Genomic DNA, 17,320 nt, shown 5'->3' with positions numbered 1-17,320 from the left:
CCAGGCATCCAATTTCCCGCTAGCAGCTGTCAAGGGAAAGAGCTGGTGTCTTGGCTAGTATGTTCCCGCTAGTATGCTCCCAAGTAGCTCCTCTCCAGACCCCTTGAGGCCTGAACTTCATGGAGCTATTGTTCTGGAAGGTTTGTTTATAATGCTAAACATAACAGATAATTGAAAGCTAAGCTGCTGTCTGGATCACTAGGCATAATATGGCTAGATAACAAATCAATTTCCTTATTGCCTCATAAGGCTTCAAAGTCAAATAAATGCATGGCACGTTGTGTATATGTAGACCCTAACACACATGCACACGCACGAGCATGCACATGCACACACACACACATGCACACACACACACACACACACACACACACACACACACACGGATGTGTTCTAATGCTGACTCATTAGGAAGTAGACTTGGAGGCTCATCTCCCCAGCAGCCAACTTACGTTTCCCGTCGGGCCTTCCTATCAGAACAAGACTCAGGGAACCTTAGGTTAATCTGGAGATGAACAGGAAAGAAGAAACATTTGTATATAACCTTGGTTTTCGATGTTATTTAGTTCTGTGATAGAGGAGTGGAGTACTTATGTATGAAAAAACAAAACAAAACAAAACAAAACAAACCAAAAAAACCCCCCCCAAACCAAGAAACAATGATCTTACCTACTCCTTTCCAGAAGGCTAAGCCAAGAGTAGATACAATGGATGTAATGTCAGTGCGCACCTAGGTATCACCAGGTGAATATGGATATGACTTCACATCCTAGAAAACACCACTTATGTGGCAACTTCAGAGACCTAGAAAAGGAAGGGATAAAAAGAATAAGTTGTGTGTGTGTGTGAGTGATTTTTTCAAATTCTTTGAAACCCTTTCCAGATCATGGTTATTCTTACTGAGCACAAGCTTCTACCATTAGTAATGGCACTACCTGACCACGCCCTAGCTGTGTGCATTTACTCTTGAGTACGAGCACTCAGCTGCTCTAACCCTCACACCACCGACTTGCCATAGGGAATGTGAGGACTGCTGAGGCTTGAGTATCTGGCCCACAGCATCCAGGTCCCAGCTCTGAGACTGTTGCCTGTCTAGGCCAGACTACCTCCATCCATCAACTTTTAGGCTGTAGAGGAGACTAGCCACGATGAATTGGAAGAAAAAAAGGCTGCTTCAGCTCCAACCCCCCACATTCTAATATCAAATAAACAACTAGAAAAGTGTTAAGATGTTTGTGCCTTTTGAGACGGAAATCTTATGGGGAGAAAGGCCATCTGAGGCAGGGACTGAGTTCTGTCCACTTGAAGAAGTTTCTGAAGGCTTTGGGGGTGTCATAGCCCAGCAGACATTGTTGCTGTGGTATAGGGTTATCAAGAAAGTGTGGCTCAAGCTCTGTGTGCTGTGTTTGAGAAGTCACAGAGATGTAGACTACATTTTAAAGAGAGGGAAAAAAAAAAGATGTAGCAAGGAACTTGACAATGCAAAGGTTTTACGGTTAAATTTAGTTGCCTGGAAAATTTGGTTCTGAAGAACAGCTCATTAATAGCGGTGTGAAGTCACGTTGAAAAGAACAGCAATGTGACAGAAAGGGAGGAGAGAGACAAGGTTGAAAAAGAGGCAGTGTGGGGCCTACTGTGTCTACCGGAAGGGAAGGGTGAGGCCAAGTCCAACCCACCAACTTCCTGCCTGGTAAAGTAGCTAAGTGACAGGAACTTTTGGCTGGGTGAGGGTACCCTGATCCTCTTGTGGATTCCCTTGTACCTTCTTTTTCTCTAGTTATATGGCAGCAGATGTCTCCATATTCTAGAATTTTCTGGATAGAGGAATATAGACATTAAATACTGGGAATATAAAGGAAACAGGACATGTTTTTAAATTAAAATATGGACCACACTGTCTGTACCAATTTTCAGATTCTTGGAGAATGCCAGGTCATTTCCATATTGGCTCAAGCAAAATAGAAAGTGGAAAAGAAAACAATGGGACAAAGCATCATCTAATTTATTCAAGCACAGAAAGGCCGTGTATCCTCAATTAGTACTTAACTTATGCTTTGTCATATTCCAGAATGGGATATGAATCAGGAACGTTGGTCCTGGGTCTCTAGGATTCAGAGATGCTATTGTGCATTATGGAGAGGGGCTAGATTTCTTGTGCTGTGGAGGAGTTGCATAGCCACTCCTTGACCATATCCCATCTAAGCCATGTTCTGTGAGATCCAGCTTGACTCTGCTGGGATTTTCCTAGCTGCACCTATAAGTCTGGTCTAGCTCCTGGAGTCTGTGTTGTCATGGGCCATCACATTTTGTCATTCTCTCTGGAAAAGGGGTATACATGGGGTCCTGTCAGAGTGGTTGTTTTGTAGTTTCATGAAGTGGCAGTGTAGAAGCTCGGGGCAGGAGATTGAGATAAACATGGGAAAGGCTCTTGACGTGTAGATCTCATCGATAACTTGCTCACCCCCTTGACTTGAGAGGCTCCTGAAAGCCATCACTTTTGAATTTCTCTCTGAGACTCACTGGTCCAAGAGCAGCCTTTTTGTTTTGGACCAGTGTTTGATGCAAAGCAGTCATTTTCAAAAGTGATGTTGTAAGCCATGTGACTCTACTAGCTTCGATGACAACTTGGGCAGGTGCTTTATGTGTTAAGGCAAAGGTCTCAGAGCTGGGGACGTCTGGGACAGATACTTTGCCAAGGGTCTGTCCTGTGTGTCTCTTTCTCCTACTCACCAGACATTAGTGTGATTCTTTCTCCAGTTGTGACAATCAAAACTGTCTGAAGATAGGGCCAATGATCCCCTGGGAGACAGAATTACTTCTTGAGAATTTTGCTGTTAACATCATAAAGTGGCAGCAATTGATATGAGGTAAGGGAGGGAGCTCAGGTACAGCTCTTTGGTGTCTCTCTACCCTCCCTTACTTGCTACTGATTGGAGAAGGGACACAGGTGGAAACAGGGCTGTGGGTCCTTATGGAGGCCCTAATGACAAGTATTCTCCTATCTCTCATCATTACTGAGATCTCTTTCCTCCTGACCCTACAGCAGGTTTTGTGAGACATGTAGGGAGAGCCAGTTTGGCTCCTGTCACTCCTGTACCATAGGGCTTACTTAAGCCCTGAACTTCCTTTAAAAATGTATACTTATTGAACTGGAATATCCAGAAAAAGCACTGGACATAAAGAACCCTATGTACTGGCACTAGGCACTGCCTCCCCCATTTGGCATTAACAAAACCATGCCAATTGTAGTCTCTTACCTCATCCTATTCATTTATTATACTTTGTAGAGCCAGCCTTTTCCACTGAAACTTGTGGCCTTCTAATGGCAGCCAGCACAGTTACCATAAGTGACCTGCCTTGTTTGGTACCAAGCAGTGAGTCATAAAACACCTGGCAGGAGCCAGCCAACTTCATTAGCAAATGTCAAGGCTGCACCTTCCCTGGCATCATCATCTCCTCTCTCCTACCCTCGCCCACCATGGGGGATTTTCTCTCTTTTAAAAATCAATATATATATATATATATATATTCATTTTTTGCTGCTGTTGTTGTTTGATGGTGGTGGTGTGTACACCTGATGTATGTTTGTGTGTGTGTGTCAGTAAAGACAACTTTGAAGAACTGGTCCCCCCTTTTCATCTTGTGTATTTCTAGAGATTAAATCCAGACCCAATGGCACGTGTTCTGTACCTGATCATTCACAAGTGCTTTCACAAGTTGTTTTCCTGGAAGTCACAAATGACAGGTTTTCTGTCCTTCTATCCTTCTGCCACGATGGGTCATTAAAGTCAAAGATGACCCTACTCTTCTGCAATAAAAAAAAAACTATGACCAAGAAATGACAACTTCTAAGAGAAGCATGAGGCCATCTGTACTCAAATGCTAAGGAAAGACATCTCATAAAGTCCCCTAGGCTAGTGCCTTCCAGGGACTTCTATGTCCCCAGCCCTGAAAGGGCTCATGGTTGTTGTTGTTATTGCTTACTAGTAGTGTTTTGTGGTACTGGGATTGAAGTTGGGGTCTCTGGTAAACTAGATGAGGAGTAGGACTTCATCCCCCACCCCTACCTCAGTCCCCCAGGAGCTCTTCAACACACACCTTCAGTTTCCATGTCATTGTTATGGTGGAGTGCTCCTGGGGCTAGGATTAGCACTCTGGTGCAACCTTGCTCTTGAATGGGGTTGGCAACCTTTTTTTTTTTTTTTTTTTTTTTTTCACATAAAGGGCCAAAGAGTAAATCCCATCCTTGCAGGCCATATGGTCTGTGCAGCAATGATCCAACTTTACAACTTGAAAGTAGCTGTAGATGACAGTGAAGAGATATGAGCACAGAAATGTTGATTTTTATCTAGTTCTCACAGGTCACGGTGTATGATTTTCCTTTGATTTAAAAAAACAAAACAAAACATAAAAGTGAATCTTAGTTTTAAAGCTATACAAAAGCAAACAGGTGGTTGAATTTGGCCCCAACCATTGTTCCAGAACCCTGACCTGTAACCAGTCAGCAATGTGTCTGCAATACCGCTATTCCATGACCGAGGAGCACGCAGAAGCAACAGAGGATGCTGGAGATATTATCTAATGGACTGGAGGTCTCCACATTGATGCTTCACTAACTTGTCATTTCTTAGTGTGTAGGAGTCTAGAAAGGGTCCATTTATAAGCACAGATCATAAAGACTGAAATAAAATTTCAGGATGCAGAGACTGACATATCTACCACCATCAAAACACATTTATGGACTGCTAATAGGGGGCCAAGGAAAGTGATTTCACTTATTTAAATGATTTGATTCATAGCTATTTGTTGGAAACAGTTCCATGTAGGAAGCCTGACCCCCATGAACTAAGAACATGCTGTATAAACATTGTGATATCCTTGGTATTTAACATGGCCCGTGGCCCGGGAATGTACACTGGAGGGTCTTAGTGGCACAGGTGGTCTTAGTCCTCTTGGCTTTCTTTACATCTGAAATGTTGTCAGTGTTCCTACCTTTGTGAGACCAAGGCATGAAAACTGCCTTGAAACCATGAGGCTTCCAGAGAGAAGGCATTAGAGTTAGAAGCCAATGCCAACCTGGCCACCTGGTCAATGTCCCCAACAAATGCCAGTGCTTCTGGCTTCTCCATGGGGGTTCTGGGAGAATGTGTTTCAAAATGGGCTCTTGGCATACCTTGTCACTGTGCGACTCTGAAATGCTGCCAGGAGTCCTGGCAGCCACAGGCACGCTGCCTTTTTGGCTCCAGTTGGACTGGGTGGCAGATGGCAGAACCATTGGTGTGGTCGGGCAAGGGAGGAGCTGTCTGGGGAAAAGTGATGGTCACTTTCCTGGCCAGAGTGTGGCTTGGGTAACTGTATTCTTTAATGAAACAGTGCTGAGCCCTTTTATATATCACAACTATTGGATATTGCGGAGGGGTGGGGGGGGGAGAGGAGTTAGGTTCTAAGAGGTCTGGGACGGACCATTTCCTAGGATCTTCTGCTACCCCGTGGAAGGTCATATTTCATACACTATTAGAGCAACGAAAGGGGCTTGGTAATGAACAATGGAATAGTTTTTGACTCGGGTACTCCAAAAGCAGCAATGAAGGAGTGTTTGACCCTTGTCACTGTCAGGAACTAACAAAAATTAGATGCATACTCATGATGAGTCTTCTCTTCATTAACAACAGTCTTGAGTTTCTTTGCTTTGAGCTGGAGTTTAAGCACTGGGCCGGTTAACACTGGTTTGTATGTGTTGATAAAGAGCTTCAATTAACAGTGACTTTTGTCTCTGATTAATCTAAGAATATGAATTAATTATTATTTAATAATATAGTCTTCTTGCTAGACACAACCCTCTATAAAATGGAGGTCTCCAGGGAAAGGTCTAGAAAGAAATCTTTGTGATGGAAGGAAGAGGAGTTGTGGTAGGGTACCTCTCCTTCACAAAGAAACAGGAGACTCCGATTGGTTAATGTGTATGCTTAATTTGTACTCGAGTCTCAGAGATGAAACTTGAACTTAGTCCCCATGTCACACTCTTCCTACCTCCCCATAGTGACCCTGAGTCCCCCATCTCTGGAGTTGCTTTTCTGTACATCTTAACCCATTGGTTTTCTTGAGCTCCAAATGGAATGAACTGTGGTTATGCAGATGGAATGCTCTTCTGTGCCCTGGTGGGTGCATATGCCACATATGTCTTTCTCCTTATCTTGTTTGCACAGAAGCCATGCCCTTAGGCAAGCCACATCCCCTCCCCCTCTGTAAACCATGTCATTTATATTGTATTTCTGTACAGGCATTAAGAATATAAGAAAGTCTAAAAAGAGCCCGGCCTTAGAAAATCTTGAATGGGAATAAGAAGAAAGTAAATTGAGTCAAAAATTTGAGGAATGGTTTGAAGGGTTCTTGAGCTATGGATAGATGTTGAGCCGTCCATCCTCAGGCTATATACTTAGAAGCCACGAGTCCTCCACTCCTGTGGTGAACCCCACCATCCAGAGGGGAGAGGCTGAACTCAGGGTTAATTGCTGATTTGTCGGAAGTCATGGCTCAAGCTCCAGGCTTCAAGCTCATGTCTGACTCTAAAGCTGGTACCCCACCTCTTGCTGCACTGAACTGACCTTTCCTGTCTTCCTGCAGACACATAGAGAACTGGCGAGGACTGCATACACTCAATGCTGTGGACATGGAGCTCTACACAGGACTCCAGAAGCTGTGAGTACACCAGGGTGGCTTGCTAAGGAACAACTGGGATGCTGCCTGTCATCTAACGTAGCAGTAATGGAAAGTCTGCTCTCTCAGTATTTCCCCTCATGAATCCTTTTTGGGGATGCTTTTTGGGGCCTGGGGGTTGCCCAAGTTTAGGGTTTTAAGGCAGCTCTGCTCTAAGGCATGCTGGGAATGTATTTATTCTCAGTTCTGTGGTTGGCAAAATCCTACACCCTATCCCCAGTGTTAGATTCCCATTCACCATTACAGTGGACTTCAGTTTTTTAAACATGGGTGACCAAGAGTAAGGAGGAGGAGGAGAAAGCATAAAGAGACTGAAGTCTCCCTCCTTGTATCTGGAGCACCAAGAGCCCTGATTCTCAAATGCTGGTCATAATGGGTAGTGATTAGCTTCCAGCAATGACCACTTATATCCCAACCTTCACCTAGTCTCCAAAGGAATTGGGTTCCTATCTCTCATTGAGCCCACTTTTGACCATCTAGGGTCATTAGTGATAAAGAGAGCTATATATCATTCAGTGGCCTTGCCTTCCTTCTGGATGTAACACCTGGGGTTCTGCTAACCATCTTTTCTCTCTGTTTAGGACCATCAAGAATTCTGGACTCCGGAACATTCAGCCCAGAGCCTTTGCTAAGAACCCCCACTTGCGTTATATGTGAGTAGAACTGGATTTTTGGAGAGGGTGAGGAGGTACATGTATATAGGGAAATAGTTCTAACGAACAATGAAGCTGGCTTTAATATCTGTTGTCCTTGGCCAAATCCTTTAACTTTCTTAGGCCTCCAGTTTTACTTTGGGATTTGGTAATCTCAAAGGTTTTCAGAAGGAAGCCAGGGGTGAGTAGGTGAGCCTCCTGGCTTCCAAGTTTCCACATTTATCATAAGGAAATTGAAATTTTATGCGAATGTAAATGACAGGGCTCAATGTGGACAGGACTCTATTGAGAGATGTGTAGGAGTATAGGTATGTGTATGTCTTGATGTTGGGAATTACAGGAAGAAGGAAAGCAAGACCAGACCACGTGTGTCTAAGAATAGTTTAGGTTCAATAAAAACAACTTGGAGAAGTAGAAACATCCACATAAGATCACAGATCTTGATTTGAGATGGGACAGAGGAGACATGCTCATGGTTATCTGTTTTCTTGTGCCTTCCTCACCCTGTCTCCCCTCCTGGCTGTGACTGACTAGTGCAATGGCTTCTGAGGGCAGTGGTTCTGGCTAGACCTTGCAAGGTTGGCATCATTCACGTTGATACTTTTTCACCAAGTCTAGATATGAGTAGGTAGACTATGGGATTTGGAGGGTGGAAAGTCATTCCTTGTAAAGCAAGGGAGCATTAAAGGAAGTCCGTTGGGTGATCAGGGACAAGTCCATTGGTACCACTGCAGGGATGTACTTGTTATCTAGGTCAGCTCTTTCTCCAGAATAATAAATAGCTACATGGACCTTCAGTGGGTTTGCCCCCAATGAGCAGAGACTATACATGAACTGAGTAGCTTAGCATCTGCTACAAATCGGGGAGGAAACAGAGGACCTACTGGCAGGTTGACTAGTCTTTCTTTTAGCCATTGGTAGTTGGCATTGATAATGGAAGAGAGCTTGCTGGGTAGAAATCTCTTATATTAGAAAAAGCAAAGCTTCTAAAAGATATGATGAAGAAGTGGAGAACAGGGGAATTGGGGTGGAGTCTACAGAGATCTTAAAAACTATGGTTGGGGAGAGGTTTTTTTTTTCCTCACAGAGGTCCTGGCTATACTCTTGTGTTTTCCCAAGCACAGCATGAATAGTTACTTACCTCTTTCAGCCACCTCTGCTCTGTGTTGAACTTTCTTCCTTTCCTCTGGAAATACCAAGCTCCATGGCCATTGCTTGGAGCCATTTTTACTAACAATGGGGGACTGAGACCTCCTGCACAACTGTCTAATTCACTCTTACCCCTCTTGCTCCGTCTTATGCCTATGGCATGAGTCTCCTGATGTGTGTGTTCTTCGCAGCCAGCATAGTTGCAACCAGAGAAGGGCCTTGGACCAGATGTTCCAGGTGTTTATTTTATTGGGGGATTTGAGTTTCACTGTAAACGTTCCCAGGGGGAAAGAGCTTTTGACATCTGAGGGGTCTCCTTTTTCACAACATATAGAGGTCATGAAACCACATGTCCATGGCAGATCAAGTGGGAACAGTTGGGGGCTGGAGAACCACACGACAGTTCCAGCTGACTACTGTTATGTGAGGTGCAGCCCAATGTCATCAGACTTTTTGTTTATTCAAGATGAGTAGGAATATCAGCACGCACTGAAGGGGCTTCGTTGACATAGCAGGGACTTCAGAAGAGCCTGAAGGTTACAGACTGCAGAGACCATAGGGCAAGGCGTACAGTCTATGAGTCTGATGAGCAACTTCGCCCGTTTATGAAGACACACCCCCAATCCTTACTGAATAAATTTCCCGGCAGCTTTGGGACATTTTCTCCTGGCAAATGGTCCAGGCCCCACTGCTCTCTCACATCTTCTATTTCTGTCTTCTAAATGCATTTACAAGTCTTCAGGCCCCAGCTGAGCAGTCACAAGGCGATCACTTACTCCAACACTAATTGCCAAGCCCTGGCTTGGTGGCTATGTCTTTTTTTTTTCCTTCTCCCGCCCCTTCTTTTCTTTTGAATTTTAAAGGGAAATGGCCAAGAAGACTGTCTCTCCTCCTTGTACAGAATAAAAAGCAGATATTCTTACCCAAGTTATCTCAGTCATTGGACTAGGGCAGCTGTCTCTCAGCCCTGAACTGTCACTGATACTAATCTAATTCTTCCTCACATCAGAAAATGAGCTTGTGATGTCAAGGTCAAATTTTGGCAGCTGACATGGCCAGACGTCAGAACTCCAGGTTTCCTCCAAGGTCTGTGAGTGACTGACTATCCCCGATGGATTGCTTCCGTTTTCCTTCTTTTGCTGGATGAGGGAAAAATGAGATACTGGTGTATATGTATTTAGGAAAGACCTTTCTGAGAGACTGGATAGTTTTTAACCCTCTTGTTCAGATGTAGGAGATTCGAGGATAAGGACCTTTCAACTTAGTAGGAATATCTGAGTGCTAGGCTGTAGAGAGAGCATAAAGGCAGTGTCCGTTCCAGGCAGAGACTACATGATCAATGCCCTGTATGGCTCTTAGCCCAGCAAGGAGAGTTTAGAAACAATGCTTGCTAATAAGATAATGTTCTGCTGTTACTGCTGCTGCTGGTGATCCCAGAAACCAAGGGAAGGAATATGATGGCCTCAGGGGCTTCCCCAACATCTCTTTGGATTTTCGTTCCACAAACACATGCCACCTTCCTCAGGTTTATCGTATACGTGTCTTCAATATCTACTGTTGGCTTTCCTTCAACATGGACAAATCAACCCTGTTGTATTTCTCTCTTCTCTCTGCTTAGTCCCTCTTGCTCTACACCTATCTAGACCACTCTAGATGCTGCTCACTGCAGGGAAGAGCTCAGCAGTGGGCTCTCTTTCTTATTTCTGAAAGTTTCCAAGTCACATCTACTGACCTTCTTAGTTCTGAAAGTTTACAAGTCACATCTACTGACACCATTCAATATGGAGCATCTCCCTGTCGTCTGAGACCCACTTCTATAACTGGTTCTTTTTTTTTCCATTAAGAAAGTTGTTTTCTCTAGCATGACTCACACACAGACTGGGTCTCCAGGGGCGTTCTCATATTCAGAGTAATGCGGATGCCTTCTGCGAACTGTGTTTGTACCCACAGGTTATCACCCAGTGATGGTGTTTTCTTTAGCCCTGAGAACACTTCTTGGTTCTCAGGGAACTTTCATAGACTTCACCCCACCAAGTTCTCATAGCCAGCTAGGCTGCTGGTGTTGTAGGAAATGTCACTTCATAGACATAGAGGGACTCTTATTGGTGAGTAATAGAAGCAGAAGCTTGCCTAGGTTCTTAGAGTCTCTTCCCAGGAATATTTTCCTTTTACCTATGGATGAGAAGGTCCCTATCACCACCACCACCACCACCACCACCACCACCACCACCACCACCACCACCACCAAATGAATCAACCAAACCAACCCCACATCCTCTGAAACCCGGAGACACTTAGCAAATTATGTTAAGAATACAAGTCTATAGGAAAGAGGTTCCTTAGTGGGTAAAGTGCTTGTCGTCAAAGCTCAGAGATCTGAGCTTGATCTCAAGAACTCATGTCAAAAAGCCAGACATGGTTCTGTAATCCTGGCACTGGGGCGGCAGAGCCAGGCAGATCACCAAGCCAGTGAGAGAGCCATTATTACAAAACAACAGAAACAGATCCAGGGGAATGACATCTGGAATTGGCCCCTAACTTTCACATACACACATGTGTGTAAACACATGCATACATAAACCATACACACATAGAAAGCACATGCACACACATTCACTCTCTCATATGCACACAGACAGACAGACAGACACTTGTGTCAAAAAAGAAGAGGGACAGGCTAAGTAACACTCATTAAGAGTTTACTATGAGCCAAGGAATGCCTTTGCAAATACGGGCTCACTTCATGTTGAATAGTCTCTTCTTGAGAGCTGCTTTGTTCCCATTCTGTAGATGGGGACACCGAGGCCCATGAGTCATGGCTGATTTCTCCTAAGGCTCTGCTGTTAGCTAGGGGAGTAGTCAGGCTGAGGATTCCAATTCCTCTGACTCTGAAGTCTGTGTACTTTCTTCCATCCCTGGAGTGTTTCTTCTCTCTGGTTTTCTCAGCAAGTACTTCTTAGAGGAGGGATGCAGGGTCTTTAAAGTTTTATTAGAGAGCTGCAATTTCTCCCTGGGGATTTAGCACCATCCAGCCTCAAAGAGCTCGGGCGAGAAAGATGTTTAGTTTCTTTCCCTATTCAGGTCAGATCTTGTACCAACAGTTGCATTACTAACTGAATATCTTTATTGTGAAAGATTTCTCAGCGCTAGCCTATGGCCTGCTTTATTTCCAGGAATATTTAATGTCATACTCCAGCAAGTCAAAAGGCTTTATTTAATCCCTTGGAGTTGGTTGTGGTGGGATCTCTCTCATGTTTACTTGCTGGCTTTTTTTTTCTCCCTAAGAAGCAGAGGACAACTGACTGCCCTCACACTGCTCTAAGCAGTGCTTGCTCTGTTCAGAGGGGAACACTGGCTCCCTCCTGGCAGGTACGAGGGTGTAATGAGGTGAGACTGCCTTGATTTGGGCATGCCTGTGGCAATGAGGCTATGTTTTCAAGGAGAGGAGGTCAGCAACGCTTAGGTGGATGGGGATAAAGAAAATGGCTGGAGGCCCCACCCTCCTGGACACTGGCTGGACAGTATGCAATTTATTTCTCCTTGGAGAGCAGGGATGAAAACATGGCGAGGCTGATTTATTATGCATTACAAACCACCAGAGGTTGAAATAGTCTGATTCTGGACTCCAGGCTGATGTGCTGATATTTTAAAAGTAAGTGTTTACCTCTCTGCCTGCCCCTTACCTCGGCACTGAGACTCTTTTTTTTTCTACATCTCAGAGGGGTTGGTGACTGGCATACATACCCCCGACTGCCCCTATGCAAGTGACCTTCCTCCTCTGTTCCAGAGGACATGCTCGCTGACTACTCTCTATAACTGATGGTAATAGACCAAGGGCCTTGGAGGTCAAATCTGAGATTTTTACTTACTGCCATTGACCTTAGGGAAGCTAGTGAGCTTCTGAGAGTTTGGAAGGAAGGACAAGAGGCCCTCCTCCTTAGGATTGTTCTGAACTCTCAGCAAGACAAAGCGTGCAAAGAGCTTAACTCAGCACATTATGAAAGGCCCAGGGCGCCTGACCTCCCCCCCTGGTATCCAATTTCAGAGAGTTAACCTGCAAGAGCTGCTAGAACTAATTCCCAAATTCTGATTCTTATCCCTGCTCCCACCGTTGCCTCTTGGCTCTCTGTTCCATACCCCTATGTGGGTGGCTAAATCATATATCAAGCTTAACTTGGCCAAAGTGGGATTCTTGCTTTGTTTGGTTTGGTTTTGAGACAGGATCTCACCAAACTGCTCAGGCTGTCCTCAAACCCAATGTTCTCTAGCCTCAGCCTTCTAAACGTTAGAAGGACACGTCTGCCTAGTCCATCACAACCAACCTCAGCTTTTCACAGTTATATTTCACTCTCAGTAAGGTTGTGAGGGTGATCTCTCTCTCTCTCTCTCTCTCTCTCTCTCTCTCTCTCTCTCTCTCTCCATTATATTTTGAGACAAGGTATCTTGTAGCCCAAGCTGACGTGGAACTCACTGTGTAGCTAAAGCTAGTTTTAACTGCTGAACCCCCTAACTCCCAAGAGGAGGACTACAGGTGTGTGCACCCTCATGTCTGGCTCAGAGTGATATTTTAGGCACACACATTCAACAGTGCCTCTCCTCTGCCAGCCTACTCCCCAAGCCAATTACTTCCTGCTTTTATTTATAGGAAAAGCCCAAGCCCCTCACTATGGCCTCAGGATTCAAGCCATGGCTTCTCTCTCTGTCTTGTTTCCTTGTGCTTTCTCTACTGTAGCCTTGAGCCTTCTCTCACTCTCCAGACACACCAGGGTCACTTCCCACCTTGTGAGTTTTTGTATCTATTGATCCTTCTGACCTATGGAATTCCCCTGCCTAGATCTCTGTGCCTAACCCTTGCTTAGTGTCATTTTCTCTAATGACACTTGCTTTTTGAGGCTTCCTCTGACAACTCAAACTTAGTGGCCTTTCTCTTTACAAACCCATCATCTTTTGTTATAGTATGTGGCTCTCAGTCACTTCCTTGGGCTTTTTTGTGTGTTTTCTTTTTACTACTGACCCTTTGAAAAATAACCATTTAGTTATTTGTGTTATAGTTCATACCCGATGGCCTCTACTGAGATGTAGACTTCTGTGGGATGGAGACTTTGTATTATTCATTGCTCTGTACCACCCAGTACCTAGGTCAAGGTGATTGTCTGTTCCTTGATCACCCTTTGGATGACAAGATGTCTCATTTGATGATTCTCACAAAGATCTCTGTGTGTAAGAGTAGGGGCAGGGCAAAGACTATACCCAGCGTGGCATTCTTTCTTTCATATAATCCTGCCAGCTTTCCTCGGACCCTGTGTAGTCAGAGTTCCCCAGACTTCTGTATGTGGTAGAAATCATTGCGATCAAATTAAAAAAAATAAGGATATATGTTAATTATAGATATTTTAAAAATGAGGGGGACCAGAGGTGTAATTCAATGGGAAAGAACTTGCTTAAGGTGTATGAGACCTTGGGTTTGATGCCCAGTATTACCAAGGTAACACAGCACACTACACCAAACCAACAAGAACCAGGAGGAACAAAAATGAACACCACAGAGTCACAGCCAACAGCATCCTCCTGCAGTGCACATAAGCAACGCGGCAGTGCATCTCTGAGCTTTCTCAGCTCTGCCTGCTCCGGACTCCACCAAATCTCCTTCATGAGTTATTGCCTCTCCCTAAGTGTTATCGAATGGGATGGTGTTGGTGAGCAGGTAAGAGTGTGTGTTTTTGAGATGGATTGACTGAGTTTGGATTCTGGTTCTGTCATATATATTTGAGTAGCCTAAGGATGTGACCTCACCATCCTTCGTATCCGTGCCTTATCTTCTTATCTGTAAAATGGGGATAATATGCTTCTTAGCAAGATGAGACATTTTCAACCTTATCGAAGTATTGAGGTGAATGTCTAGATCATAATAAGAGTCAGTATAAATTAGTTGCTGTTTTTCTTTTTTGATTGACAGTGTAGTGGTCAGTCTCTTGTTACGTGACTTAATAAATACACAGTGAAGCATGATTAGAGGGGCCTTCATGTCCCCTCAAAGTGCTACATGCCTAAGACAATTAATCAACATACTAGATGTCGTTCTTGCCCTTAAAATTTACCATCTCAGGGACATTGACAAAGTCACAACAGTGGCACCTATTGTTATTTTAATCTTCAGAGAGAATGATTAAAGCTATGGATTTTACCCCACTATAAGGGGATGAAGACATTGCTTATTGACCATTTCCCAGTTTGTAAGTGACTGTGTGCAATCCCTGGCATTGCCAAAATAATATAAATACTTATCTTCAATGAAACCATCTCTCCACATGTATATGTCCAGCTTCCAGAAATTTTCAGAGCTGTTCTGACTGTTTTTTCTACATGAGTTAAGGGCTCCTTTGGAGGGTGTCCTGGAGAAAGGTGCACAGTGGAGTCATTTAAAAAAATACCCTTCCTGTTAGATGTGGTGGTGCACCCCTGTCATCTCAGTGCTTCGGAAGTGGATGCAGGAGGACCAAGAGGGAAAGCATTTGTTAAGCAAGAGGAGTGGAGTTCAAATCCCTATAGTCCATGCAAATGTCTGGCGGGCACAATTGCCAGCCTGTAACTGTAGTCTTGGAAGGTGGAGGGGGGAACCCTAGAGTGAATGAGTGGAAGAGTGATTGAGGAATATTCCTGATATCGACTTCCATCCTCCAAATGCTTGAACTCACACATACATGTATACCAGCACACACATGCATGACTATATACATGTGAACACATCATACACACACACACACACACACACACACACACATACACACACACACAAACTTGACAAGAAAAGAAAAAAAGGAAAAACAAAGTATCTGGAGCCACAGTGGATTATACCTCAAGTTTCAGCCCAGCCAGAGACATATAGAAAGACTGTGTTCATCCAGTCAACTAAACAGACACATGAAAAAAGTATAATAAATTCAAAACTATCTCCGACTTAGAAAAATGACATTTATATTGTGGCATAAAATGTTTTCTTATTTATAATCTTCACCATAATCAGATTAAGTTAGGAATATACTAGGTATGGGGGCTTTCTTGGGAATAATAAAAATTTTATAAAGTTGATCATAGTAATGGATTTACATAGCTCTGTGAATATACTGAAACCCTTTGAGTTGTACACTGCATGTGTGCATAGAACATGTGCTAAGTGCGCGCGCACACACACACACACAGACCACACACACACACACACACACACACACACACACACACACACACGTACCCCTTGTGCTTCTTCTTGGTAGAAGCTTTGAGAATTTGCATGAGAATTTGGTTCTGTGTCACTTCTCACTTTGCTATGGAGCAGAAGGCAGCAATGCTCCAGATGGATGTTGCTCCATTAGCCTGAATCTTTCTGGGAAGATGATGGGATCACACTACAGCTGACCTTCCCTGGTCACTTAATATGAGAGAGAAATAAACGTTTGTTGTGGTCACTAGAAGATGAAAAGGAGAAGCCATAAATGACAGAGGCTCTACTCTCTACATGAAGTGGGTGGGGCCCCAGGAGCTGTCACTCTTGGGTTTCTTCCTGCATTATGCTGGAAATGGTCGTCAAAGACCAATTAAGGGGAACACTCTTGTAAGGGTAGCTTTGAGTCTTCTATCATTTAAATATATAAACTAGCAGAGAATGAGCAGGTTAAGGTTTTGCAACTTTTGACATGCTGCACGGACAGCTGCCATTCTCTGGGTCTTCCCACTCGAGGTGCTGGAGGACCCTGGAGGCCTCAGGGACTGTTAGTCAGAGATAGTCTGAGTGGAGGAAGTGACTGTGGAGTTGGGCTTTAAAAGGGCTGTGGGTTTGGATGACAAACCTGTTGAGGAAGTAGTTGCTGCCACCATGGATATGTAGAGCCATATCCCCATGGACTTTTCCCTAGAGCTGTTTAGACACACGTTTCTGCTTCTAGGCTGTTGTGTCTGGCCAGCAGGTAAACAGAAAGAGCTGCCAATGGCCCAGGACTTGAAAACACAGCCATTTGCTCAAGGAATAGGATTTCCGCAGATTCACTGATTTGTGAAGATTGAGCCAGGACCATATGAAGTGGTGGTGCATGTGAATGATGGCCTGGAGAGGGGTGGAATGTGGGGAGGGGACTCAGCAGGAAAGCTCTCAGTGTATAAGAGGTACTGTTTGGGTGTAATGGTTCTGGGCATCTCTGCCTCACACACCCTTTTGTTTCTCTCTACTGTGCAGTGATCTTGGATAAGCTGCTTACACCTATTAAGTCTGTTTCCACACCTCTAAAATGAGGCACCATTTAAATGACCCACTCTTGACCTTACAGCATTTTGGGACATTTCTTCCTGGAACAAAGGTCTGAGCTGGGACACAGCTGGAACCATAGGAGGGGCAGCAAGGCCAGAGGAAAGCTGTTGTCAGTTTATTTTGGCCCTACCCGCTGCCTTCTATCCACCTATCTTGTCTCTCAGGAGGATAAGCATTCCAATCCAATGACTTCCAAGGATGTGGCTTCTGGGAACCACTGCTGTGTGCTGAACCTTTGCTGATGCACTTTATATGTTATTCTCTGCTCCTAATAGTAAGTGCATGCAATCACCCTCCCCGTTTTACTCACGGTTAGTTGAAGCACAGAGAGTTTAGGCAACTTGCCTAATGCCACAACTACCAAATGACAGAAACAGAAGCTAACCTCAAGTAACCGACTTCTGGGGCTCCAGAGCCTGTTCTTATAATAGCCCCATTCCAGCCTCTGTTTAGCCCTGGCTGTGGTCACTTCTCAGGAACCAGGCTGGAGAGGAAGGAAGGT

General features: G+C 44.4%; 1 protein-coding gene across 6 annotated transcripts in view; it reads left to right on the top strand.

Annotated features, from left to right (window-relative positions):
• Positions 1–17,320, top strand: part of Ntrk3 (neurotrophic receptor tyrosine kinase 3) — a 383,383-nt gene that overhangs the window by 55,877 nt on the left and 310,186 nt on the right. For all 6 annotated transcript variants that reach the window (XR_013111122.1, XR_013111119.1, XM_076936090.1 and 3 more), the window contains 2 exons: positions 6,625–6,699; positions 7,299–7,370. Coding sequence is in view for 4 of the 6 variants with exons in the window: in XM_076936090.1 (XP_076792205.1) it covers positions 6,625–6,699; positions 7,299–7,370 (147 nt within the window). In the remaining 2 variants the exon portion in view is untranslated. The remainder of the gene's footprint in view (positions 1–6,624; positions 6,700–7,298; positions 7,371–17,320) is intronic.

Source organism: Arvicanthis niloticus, chromosome 1 (assembly GCF_011762505.2).
Source record: "Arvicanthis niloticus isolate mArvNil1 chromosome 1, mArvNil1.pat.X, whole genome shotgun sequence".
Classification (NCBI taxonomy): Eukaryota; Metazoa; Chordata; class Mammalia; order Rodentia; family Muridae; genus Arvicanthis; species Arvicanthis niloticus.
The sequence above is the reverse complement of the archived record's forward strand: the minus strand, read 5'-3'. Positions and strand labels throughout refer to the sequence as shown.